This window comes from Perca flavescens, chromosome 15 (assembly GCF_004354835.1).
Source record: "Perca flavescens isolate YP-PL-M2 chromosome 15, PFLA_1.0, whole genome shotgun sequence".
Taxonomy (NCBI): domain Eukaryota; kingdom Metazoa; phylum Chordata; class Actinopteri; order Perciformes; family Percidae; genus Perca; species Perca flavescens.
The window spans coordinates 11832826-11845374 of record NC_041345.1 but is presented as its reverse complement, the minus strand read 5'-3'; the positions used below and the strand labels follow the sequence as shown (position 1 = coordinate 11845374).

At 37.2% G+C, this 12549-nt stretch overlaps 1 protein-coding gene across 2 annotated transcripts; it reads left to right on the top strand.

Annotated features, from left to right (window-relative positions):
- Window positions 1-3282: 3282 nt before the first annotated feature.
- Window positions 3283-11112, top strand: LOC114569876 (uncharacterized). Of its 2 annotated transcripts, XM_028600001.1 has the most exons (9): window positions 3283-3437; window positions 4009-4090; window positions 4792-4907; window positions 5418-5499; window positions 5669-5787; window positions 6476-6562; window positions 6953-7039; window positions 7853-7921; window positions 8596-11112. In XM_028600001.1, the coding sequence occupies exons 2-9, from the start codon at window positions 4018-4020 to the stop codon at window positions 10744-10746; spliced, it is 2784 nt and encodes a 927-aa protein (XP_028455802.1). In that variant the 5' UTR covers window positions 3283-3437; window positions 4009-4017; the 3' UTR covers window positions 10747-11112. The 2 variants fall into 2 exon arrangements, with proteins under 2 accessions (XP_028455802.1, XP_028455803.1); XM_028600002.1 differs by lacking the exon at window positions 6953-7039.
- The last annotated feature ends 1437 nt before the right edge of the window (window positions 11113-12549 follow it).

Sequence of the window (12549 nt, the reverse complement as noted above, 5' to 3'; positions counted from 1 at the left end):
GTTTGTTGACTGGTAGACCAGAATATAATACTCAGGATTCGCTCAGTCAAATTTAACAAAGCTTTAGTAAATGATATTGCAAACAGAATACAACTTATGCATCATGACAAACAGGTACCCATGCATAAGGACTAGACCCCCTTTAAGACATGTTCTTTCTCATCCTAACGCCAACAGAAATACGCGCAAGCCCTGGAATCGCTCTCCCTTCCTCCCCCTCTCTTGACCCAAAGATTTGTCTGTTACTTTAAGATATTTAATTTCAATCAGGAGAGACTTCCTTGCAAATATGAAAAGATTTATTGTTACAAGACAAAATATTTTATATATATAAAATAAGTCTTTGGAGATTAGACTCCATCGTATCCATATGTTTTAAAGGGGTAGGGAAACCCAGACATATCCCCCGATGGAGTCCAGACACTGGTGGTGGCGATGAAGGAACACAGGAACCAATCGAGAGTGCGAAGGCGGTAGTTAGTTGACGAATACCCGGCGTACACGTGTGAGACGACCGGTGGTTGAAAGGGAGGAGGTGGGACGCACTCTATTCCTGAAACGACAACTGACAACCGCAGAGGGGAGACCAGATTTAAAACACGATGTCATGGTGTAATTGGCTTGTGAAATACATGGCTGACTCTGATTGGTTTACAGTTTTTTTTTGATTGCTAAACGACAGTGTGCAAAACTCTAGCTTGTTTTTCATTGCTTGAACACAGTTTTCAAAACTCTACACACTTATCCCATGACTTTAACCACAACACTTTGTTCAAATGCTAACACACTGCTGTCAAAACTGTTAACCACACATTCAAAACAGAAAGATTTCAGTCTGGTGCCTATCAAACACTGCTGATTGGAATTTTAGCTAAAAGCCTAAGCAGGTGTCTTGTTTTAGACTAGTTAGTGAACATATACGGTATTTATACAGAGAAAGCTCAGAAAGCCCTTTTTTTGTAAACAAACACCAAATAAGAATTTACACTATACCGTTTGAGAGAAACAGGTAAAAGAGCAAAGATACCAATATATCCAGGTAAGATGTCTGAGGTTATGTACACAGCTATAAAAAAAAGTGAAAAACACTATATCTTTACAATAGTAAAACTGTGTTCTTACTGTTTTTCAGAAAGTAATGGAGGTGAAAGTAATGGAAACACCACATTCATTTGTATTTAGAGATGATGCAGACATCCAATGTGATGAAGAAAACTTGCCACATGATGCTGGAGAGAGGCAGTATTAGTAATAGTTTTCTTCAATATAGTATTTTGTCTCTAGTAATTTATGGAATTACTGGGGGGAACAAACTAAAGGTACATACGTAACAGTAACAAAGAATAGTGTGACTACAGTTTTTTTCGATTGCTAAACGACAGTAGGCACAACTGGAGCTACATGTGCAAAACTCAAACTACAGTCTGCACAGCAGCAGTTTATGTGGATCAAACTCTAGTTGGTTTTTCATTGCTTGAACACAGTTTTCAAAACTCTACACACTTATCCCATGACCTTAACCACAACGTGCACAACACTGTAGATTTACAGCACTTTGTTCAAATGCTAACACACTGCTGTCAAAACTGTTAACCACACATTCAAAACAGAATAGATTTCAGTCTGGTGCCTATCAAACACTGCTGATTGCAATTGTAGCTGAAAGCCTAAGTAGGTGTCTTGTTTTAGACTAGTTAGTGAACATATATGGTATTTATATAGAGAAAGCTCAGAAAGCCTTTTTTTGTATACAAACACCAAATAATAATGAAACAATTTTGTGGCAAGTTTTCTTGATCACATTGGATGTCTGCATCATCTCTAAATATTAATGAATGTGGTGTTTTTATTGCTTTCACCTACATTACTTTCTGAAAAACAGTTTTACTAATGTAAAGATATAGTGTTTTTCACTTTTTTTTATAGCTGTGTATATAACCTCAGACATCTTACCTGGACATATTGGTATCTTTGCTCTTTTACCTGTTTCTCTCAAACGGTACAGTGTAGAATTGTTTCATTCTTATTTGGTGTTTGTATACAAAAAAAGTCTAAAACAAGACACCTGCTTAGGCTTTCAGCTAAAATTGCAATCAGCAGTGTTTGATAGGCACGAGACTGAAATCTATTCTGTTTTGAATGTGTGGTTAACAGTTTTGACAGCAGTGTGTTAGCATTTGAACAAAGTGCTGTAAATCTACAGTGTTGTGCACGTTGTGGTTAAAGTCATGGGATAAGTGTGTAGAGTTTTGAAAACTATGTTCAAGCAATGAAAAACGAACTAGAGTTTGGTCCACATAAACTGCTGCTGTGCAGACTGTAGTTAGGGTTTTGCACATGTAGCTCCAGTTGTGCCCACTGTCGTTTAGCAATCGAAAAAAACTGTAAACTATTGAGTAGTATCAAGTCACTCAAATTGTTCAAACTGTAAAGATGAGAAAGTTTGTAATTTGTGTATTGGTGTTTGATGCTAGTGCTTGTACTCTCAGTGTGTTCTGAGTGTGACGGTGTGTGTTATCTCAGTGAGGCTTGTTCATAGTGTTTGGCTGCACTGAGCCTGTTTTGAGACGTATGTGAAGAGTTGTGTTGCTTGGAATGAGTTTTGCAGGTGATGTGAACTGTTTAGCTCAGGTGACTGTTGGTAATGCAGACTGTGGCTTGAGTTTTGCGCATGTGACTCCAGTTGTGCCCACTGTTGTTTAGCAATCTAAAAAAAAACGTAATTGAAAAGTGAATAGCTGAATATGATTGGTTACTGACAAGTGAATGCTTAGAAACAGCTGATCAACTCGGAGTGATGTAAAAGGTTACAGAAGTCTTCCTGAAAGAACTTACCATTAGGGGCATTCTGTTCCAAATGTTTATCAAATGTTGCTCCTTCTGCAACTCTTATCTTACACATGCCAGACAAGAGGAGAGAGCGAGGTCATCCCAGGCTACAGGACATTCTATTCTTACACAACATGTTATTCTACACCCATCAATAGTAAGTGGAAAACAGTCAAAAAAATTGGGAACATTTTCATACCCCTCTCTTTCCACAGCAAAACGCTGTGGAATTTAAGAAGACCTCATTTCTAACCTAAAACCAGAAAATGCAAGCTACAGCTCAAAAACAATTAGCAACATTAGTAAACTTAATGGACACACTCCCCAGGGTGCAGACACTCAAAACAACCAGTAGGAGTCACCGGTGCGCCAACAATGATGAGAACACATATCCTCCTATCCTTTTAACTCTAGTGGAAAGTGAAAGAGAAGTATAACGCTGGGTTTCAGGTTACAGGCAGCTTTAAGACCCAGAGCGAAAAGACTTTGGTTTGGTTTTGGGTTGGACAACTACTGAGAGTAGCAGAGACTCCTATCGCCTGCTTCACAGCCAGAGGATCGGCACTGATCCATATGTAGATATGTCATCTACGCTACACACTATACAGGTAGTGTTGGAACGATTTCTTTTTTTTAACGGCATGGCTGTAACCCTAATACAAGCTAGAATTAAGCGTTTGAATAGTTAAGTGCCCCTGTCCAGACTTGGACTACAAAGTTTATGATTTTGAATGAGCATGCTAATCGATGTTCAATAGTGTAACAATGTTGTATTTGTTTTGATACACACACACACACACACACACACACACACACACACACACACACACACACACACAGAGAGAGACACACACACACACACACACAACCTGTTTATCTTCTACGCCTTTGTCACAATGTTCTGGTTTTTCTGTTTCAGCAACTCTCTCTCATTAATGGTGAATTGAATTGTGTATTTGTACCAAACTACCTGGCAATCCAACAGTTGTTGGGTCTGGTGGTGCAAGAGGAAAAGTCAGAGGATCTCTATTTTTATTAGTAGTATGACAGGAGAATTCCATAGTTTTAGAGTAGCTATTAAAAAGCTGACACCTCAGAATTAAATTAGAAGGTTCAAGTAAATGCTTGTGAGCAATAATAATTGTAATATTAACCAATCAACTCTGACCATTTTTCCAGTGAATTGCCATGGAGACACCTGATTTTGTCCAGGAAAAATTAACCGAATGGGGCTTCAATGATTTAGTCCAGAGATTTGAAGGTACTGTATTACCATTCTTCTGTGGTAAGCACAGCCAAGTCTGCAATTAGTGACACTGAAATTGCAGCACAATGATAACATCTCTTTTTTTTTTTTTTTTTATGTGTAGGTTACTGTTATAAAACAGTTACATACTATATTCTCAGCAAAACTTACAAAAAATTCCTTGTTTTTTATCTTTGTTCACAGTTGATCTCAGGTGAATTGTGATGAATGATGCTCACATTGTAACTAATGGAGCTAAGCTATGAGGGAGTTTAAAATATATTAGTGGAATTTTATACGTAGTGTTTTTCATCTGAATTTGGTATATTGAATTTTTTAATGTTGACTTTTTTATTCTGAATTTGTGAACTTGAATGTGAAATTAAATTGTTAAAGAATAAAATTCAGAGGCAAAAAAAATATATATATTCCGTACTAAAAATTCAATGGCTTTTTAATTTCAAAATCTGATGAGACAGATTTACTTCCATACGAGGTCTCTAACATAACTCTTGTAGAGTTCAGCCAGTGATCTCGGCACCTTCATATCTGTACACTGAACTTTAAATGTGTGTATTCAGTCAATCAGCGTGTCACAATGACGTGTTACTCATCACACTTTACTCACAATGAAAGACTTAGGAATCTGGAAAAAGACAGTTGTTTGTCCCACTGTGTTATCCTCAAGATTAATCCGTTTCTTTTATCCATTTCAGATGAAGGTATTGACAAGGAGATCTTTCTAAATCTTGAAGATACCAACATCAATGTCTTGATTCCTAAAATTGGACCAAGAGTCAAATTCAAACAGAGACTCAAAGAATACTTACAGGTAAGGTTCTCTACTTATATTCTTTCATTTGAAACGCTCTTTTGAGCTTGAACTTCTATCTTGATCTTGAATAGAGTATTCTTACAAAGAAATGTACAAAAGAAGGGCATGCAGCACTTAGATGACAAGATCACTACAAGAATATATTATCTTTCCAGGCTACTCAACTTAAATATCGTTGTCTACTTTTGTACAAAATATCAAAAACAATGAACATCCTTGTATCAGTTCTGCGAACTATCTCTGTTTTCAGCCAAAAAAAAACAACAACAAAAAAACTGCACTTTCTGAATAGACTGCTGGGTGTTTGGTAAACATTGTTTTACATAGCTAGCGAAGATATAATACTAATAATCAACAAACCCTTGCCATTTGCACAAAAAAACGCTACTGCTCATTTGTTGTGTATTTTAATAGATGTAATACACTTTAAAATAATGATTTATTAAATATTTATAATACACTACATTAGAATTGGTTAAGAATTTAATATTTCCTTTTTTTTTGCAGTGGAAATCAATGGAGACATGTCATTTTGTCCAGGATAAATTAACTGAATGGAATCTCAGTGAGTTGATTTACAGATTTGAAGGTAAAATGCTGTGCTACAGTTTTTATTAGTTTTTACTTTAATTAGCTAAACATGTTTGTTTAATGATACACAATTGCAGCACAATAATACATATTCTTGATATGTTCTGATTTGATTAGTTATAGAAAACCACAGCAAGTTTCATTTTGATATTTCTTTTTCATTTCAGACGAAGGCATTGACAAGGAGACGTTCTTAATTCTCGAGGAGTCAGGCAACTTCAAGGTCTTGATTCCTAAAATTGGACCAAGAGTAAAATTCAGAAAGAAACTCAGAGAATACTTACAGGTGATGTGCTACTGTATGTTATAGACACTTTACACTGACATTCTACTAGTAGTACTCAGCACTTAATTTGTTACAGGAGCATGGGTTTTCATGAAAATAATGATCTTACATCCCTCATGCATGCCGATACATTTGCAGAAAATCCAACTCTGTCTTTCTTACTTTTTTAAATGGAATGACAACTGCCGCTGTAAAACAAACACTGATACTTTGGTCAGCCACTCATCACACCGATGGCACTTTAGTACAAGCAAGTATAGGCTACATTACACAGATGGAAAACTTAAACTTAAAAAAGAACAACTATTCAGCAAAACCTCCTGGAAATAAATTACAGATACATAAACAGATAAATACATAACAAAATGTATATAAAATTATTGACAAATCAAAGTATTGGTAAAGAACATTTTGATGTTGAACTCTTAAATGGATGAGTAAAATGCCAATTGCTCAGAAGATCCACCTCAAAAAGAAAGAAAATTCCGCCACACACCCGTCACCTCGTCGGAGGACGTGTCAGTCACAGAGGGGTCCTTGTGTGTGTGCTGACATTTTCTTTCTATTTGAAGGGAAAACTCATAATTGGAGTCATAAGTTAACAACGGCATTAAGGCAACAGATCACACTTGTTTCAGAATGTGCTCGTGATGTAAGCTGTAAATGTAAACATGTGTCCCCACTGCAGGCCCTGAAAAGAAAGCACGCTGATACTCCTGAAATGATCGACCCTGAAAATGACACAAACTCAGACCAAGAGGACATCCCTGAACTGGTTAGTTCTGTGATCACACATGCAAACTTAACGGAATGACACTTAAAGGCACAGTTGGTAAGGTTGAAAAGCTAGCAAGACTTGAAAGTAGCATCTCTTCGGGGCTCAGTCTAACCCCATTCTATGGCTGCACCTTTCTATCAAATGGAAATATTCTTTAAGATGCCATATGCATAATTTTATATACATTTCACAAAAATTCACCCAGACACCGACGAGGTGGACCAATGCCGAGTTGACTGGTGTGTGTGCTGAAATGTTTTTCTTTTTGAAGGGAAAACTCATAATTGGAGTCATAAGTTAACAACGGTATTAAGGCAGCAGATCACACTTGTTTCAGTATGTGCTCGTGATGTAAGCCATAAATGTAAACATGTGTCCCCACTGCAGGCCCTGAAAAGAAAGCACGCTGATACTCCTGAAATTATGGACACTGAAATTGACACAAATTCAGACCAAGACGACATCCCTGAACTGGTTAGTTCGGTGATGTTATTGTTGCTATTACTGCTGTGTTATTTATTGCTGCCAGGGTGTAAACACAATTTCGAAAAATATATATAAAAAAGTGTACATTGGAAAGTTTTACCAATCCTGCCTTTAACTTAATGATCTTTTAACAGACTGATCTCATGAAGTGGCGTATGTATGACACACCAATTTGTATGCAATTATTGTCATGTTATCAAGACCTATACTCGCTTTTTTGCGTGTTTGTACACGCCGTTTGGGCTCCGTTGACTTACATTACCTTGCGATTGCGTGTGAATTGACGCCGTAGAGAGTATTATGAAAGGGCGAAAATCCGCGTAGGGAGGGTGTTTGGGGTGGAGGATGGGTAAAACACAGGACTTTCACCCAGGAGACCGGGGATCCTGTCCTGCGTGTGACGTTTACTTTGTGTCCTGTGTGTGATGTTTCCTTTCCAAGTTTGTTGTTTTCCTAAACCCAACCGGTTGTTCTTTTCCTTAACCCAATCCGCGTGTCACGTTTCCTAAACCCAACCATAGCCTAACAATAACACGTAGCCTCGCAATAACACGTAGCCTCGCAATAACACGTAGCATCGCGATAACACGCCATGTGGCACTTTCTAAAGCCACGTGGCATGTTATCGCAAGGTTACGTGTGTGTGTTTACGCTGTGACGTTGCAGACTGCCGTCTGCTGTATACTTATCCTGTCAGATGTTATTGAATTGTCTTTGCACATCATCATTCTGTGATGGTTTTGATAACTCACCTTAGTATACTGTAGGGTGCTGGTTCTAATTAGATGTTCTTATATGCAGGAACCAACTATTTTTCCATGGCACTTTGAGTCCCCTTCAACATCTGACACAGATCGAGACAATGAGATGGTAAGACGATATACTGTAAAGCCTGTAATGGTCAGAGATCAAATCCTGTTTTCACCCCAGTACTAATTAAAGTATGAATTACTAACAGTTTTTCTGGGAATTTGCTGGTCCTCCTCTAATTTAAATCCCTTCCTGGAGTGACTTCCTTGTATTTAAAGCAGACCTATTGAGTTTTTCCACAGGAAGAGGTTCTACTTTATTTCTTATAAGCTTTGCATGTCATTTGACTCAGCATCTACAGTAGCTATATTCAAATTAGCTTCTTTGTCAAATTAGCACCAGTACAAATGTGCCTGTAGCTTGAAGCACTTCCTGTTTGCAATGTAGACCTACCCATGATGCACAGACACCTACAGTATCACAGGATTACTTTCAAACTGAAGAAAACTTAAAAATGTGATTAAATTGGGAAGTGTATTTTTTTTTCTATGATTTGTTTTTCAGCAGATTCATGGCAGTTAATTTGCAATGAACATCTGAGATAATTATATCCTTGGGGAGTGTAATTCACGATAAATTACATCAATATGTGTTTCATGTCTGTGTGTTCAGTTATGATTTTTGAGTCAAAATGTCTCCCCTTCTGACGTTAATCCTTTCCGAATGAGGCTTATGTTTGTTTTAACACACATTTCTTCAACTCACTCTATTATGAAAATATTATGTCTTCGCAGAGTGAGGAGCCAATGTCCAACAGTAACTCGAGTACTGGCCTACTTGCGGTGATACTCTTCATTTTGCGTCACCATCTAACTGTGGCTGTGGGTAACTTAATGGCTCTATTGAATTTTCTGAGCCCTAACCTGGTTGTTGCATCAAAGTATCTCTCTGATAAGATTATTGCCTTGTGTACTGTATTTTATTGCCATCGCTGTCAAAACTACATGGGAACAAATCCTCATGATGCTGCTTGTCCGCAATGTGGTACGATGTTCAACAAAGAAAGCAGTACTAAAAATGGACATTTCTTTTTGTCTGCATCGCTGAAAGACCTTCTGAAAGATATCCTTAAGATCCATGGCACCGAGTTGTTACCTAAAACAGCTGCCCAAAGGAATATCATTAAAGATGTAATGGATGGGAGGATGTACCAGAATCTTTTGAAACGAGGAAGATTAGGTGCAGATGACCTTACATTGTCATGGAATAGTGATGGCATACCAATTTATAACTCACCCATTCATTCATACTCGATTTGGCCCCTTCAATTTATTATAAATGAACTCCCTTACACACAAAGACAGGAAAATGTGATAGTTGCAGGACTTTGGTTTGGCCCAAAACCACCTAAGATGAACACATTTCTAAAGCCTTTCATAGATGAATGTCGTGATTTAGCACACAATCCCTTTCAGTGGAGCGACAGCAATGGCACAGTTCACCAATCAAAAGTCTTCTCCTTGATTTGCTCCTCTGACGCCATAGCAAGGCCACTCCTCCGGAATTGCACACAATTCAATGGTGAATATGGTTGTGACTGGTGTTTACACCCTGGCATGATGGTCAAAAAAGGCAATGGATATATGAGGTCCTACCCATATGATGAAGAGAAACAAGTAGCAAGGTCAAATGAAACGTTTAAGAATAATGCAACACAGGCTAAAAAAGGGGTAAAAGGATTGTCCTTGCTTTGCGAACTTCCCTTTTTCGATATAGTTTTTGGATTTGTACCAGAGTATTTGCACTCTGTTCTACTAGGTGTGTCCAAACAACTTATGTCTCTGTGGTTGGACAGAGTCAACTCTGAGAAACCTTGGTATGTAGGTCAACAGATTTCAAAAATGGATTCCCGTCTTCTCTGTCTAAGGCCTCCATTAGAAAAAAAAGAAAACACATCTGTGCAATCACTGAAGTGTAGGGATTCTTGGAAAGCATCAGAGTGGCGAGCATTCCTTTTATTTTATGCTATTAGTGTCCTTCCTGGCATCCTGCCGCTTACATTTCTGGACCATTATTTTCACCTGTCATTTAGTATTCACATTCTGCTACAAGAATCAATATCCCAACATGAACTTGAGCTGGCCCATGAGTCCTTGGTGCACTTTGTAAAATACATGAAAGTACTCTATGGTGAAGAAAATGTGTCTTTCAACTGCCATCAGTTAATCCACTTAACTGAAAGTGTACTGGACTGGGGGCCTCTCTGGGCAACATCAGCATTTAGTTTTGAGAGAAACAATGGAAATTTAAGAGCTCTGCTTAAAGGTGTAAATGATTACCCTCGACAAATTCACCAGATGTTTCTCATTTGGCAGCATATACCCAGACACCTTAGTTCTTTAGTTTTCAACAATCAATCAGATTTTGGTGAGTTATTAGACAAGCTCACACCAGTACAAGAAGGCAGTGGCTCTGACAAAGCCCTTGGAAAATCACGCGATCTGGATCTCACAGGATCCACAAAACTAGCAATAGAAGAGCTCCTAAATCGACCAGTTCTTGTCAAATCAGTAGAGGCTTATGACAGCTTCACTAATGGAAACACTGTTTATCACTCTACAAACTGTAAAGAGATAGACAAGAAAGCCTGTGTTATTAAACTTAAGAATGGCTGCTGTGGAGAAATAAAGTTGATTCTACTTTTTAAAGAGAACTGTGTTTGCACAGCCGCCTGTTTGTGTCAGGCTGTTCCAGTCATTGTGGTCAATCTGTATGACATCAAACCTGGTACATTGTTCAGCATAACCCATCCGTCTGAGACTATCTTTGTAAGAGTTGAAAGGACAGATCAACCTAAAGCTTTCTTCTTAGAGGATATCAGGTATAAATGTAAGTATGTGGATGGTTGGCTTGTGCCTGTACCAAACACATTTGAGAGATATTAGAGTCACTGCAGGGCTAAAGCATTTGCAGCAGAGAAATTGTGATCAGTAACCACATACAATAGATTGAATTTGCCTTGTCATCAACTTATTACTTAAAATTATAATCAGCAACCCTTCAGTGTTTCCATGTTCCTTTTTCAAGTTTTTCGTCTCTTTTTCTGGTGCCAGCAGGTGAGTTGCTATGTATGTATGTATGTCAGGAAGATCTAAAACTATGGACTACTGGCCCCTGGGCGTTGTCTTTGACGTGTAAATACATTTTTATTTAGTGAGTATATGGCAATGGAGGAGTTGAAGTGTTGAGCATGCAATGACTGGAATAGTTCATAACAGTGGATGCCAAATAACATATCTCTCCAAAACTGACTCATGTGTTATGTGATCATCTGTGCTTATTAGGATATTTTATTTGAATGACTGTATGTAAATATATAAATAAATAATAATGTACTGTTCCACTTTGACGATTCAAAGTCCAGGGGGGCAAATTGGAAAGAAGCAGACATTGTATATGTATCAGAAAGATATTTAGTTATTTTGGTCAAACACAATCTTACATTCCTTCATCTGAGGAGACTTCTGATAGATGTGTCATATAATACATGTTGGTTTTATTTTTACTGCTAACTACAAGGCTGGCATGGCATAACTTTCTCTAAATAACATCAACAGTTGGTACATTTTGTAAAGGTTAACCTCCTGAGAACCGAGGACAATTTTGTTTTTCCTAATCAGATTTTTTTGTGATTCCATACCTGTTTAAGGTTAAAAAAACATCTTACAATTTAAATTTTTTTATTTTTATTTATTTAAAGAATGTCCACTGTAGTGGACAACAGGATCATTTGAGTATGAAAAAAGACAAATTTGGTAGATGTGGAGTCATTATTTACATGAAGATAGTCCTGATGTCCACTATAATTGACATTCATAAAATGCCAATTTTTCAAAAGATACATAATGTAGTTTCTATCAGAACTCAATATATGATTCCTAACACCTTAATGAACAAGAAAATATATGATTATCATAAAATAAATAATAATATTTGACTCATCTCTTATCTTTCCATAAAATGTGCTTGTTCCTATGCTGTCCATTTTGGATTGAAAGAAAGAGGCGGTTCCCGGCCTCCCAGCCAATCAAATAACACATCACTGAAAAGCCCAGGATGTCCTCTGTACAGTACAGCAGGAATTAAGAGACTTGCACAAACGATTCCAAGGAGAGGAATGAAACTCAAATGTCCACTACAGTGGACATAAGTCAATGGGCTGGGTTTGTGAAAAACAATGCAAAAATACTTGTATATAAAATGATTTTGTTGTATCATGATACATTTACTGAAAGAGCAGCTACAGATAAACTCTGTTAACTTTGCTTCATATATTGTCTGATGAGGCTAACTCCATATGATCTTAAGATGCGTGCTAGTCTTTTGGTTTTTAGATACACTGAGAATGGCTATAAAACAGAAATATGTGTCAGTAAAAAAGTGCCTACCGTGGTGCTCTTCTTTAAATGTACAATGTCACTGTGATGGCATCTTGTTATGCATTTATTTCTGTTACTGTCTAATAAATCAAATCAAATCAAAATCTTGTCATTTCAATATGTTGTTGCACATACATTATAATTATTAGTATTATTAGCATCCTTTCAATCAAACAATTACTTTTTAATCTTTCTGAACATTACCATATAACTGTAATCACTGAATCTTCCATGTTTAATGTTACATTTACTGTGGAGATAAATCTGTTCAGCAAAAAATTATTTTGAATGCCCACTGGTGTTACAGCA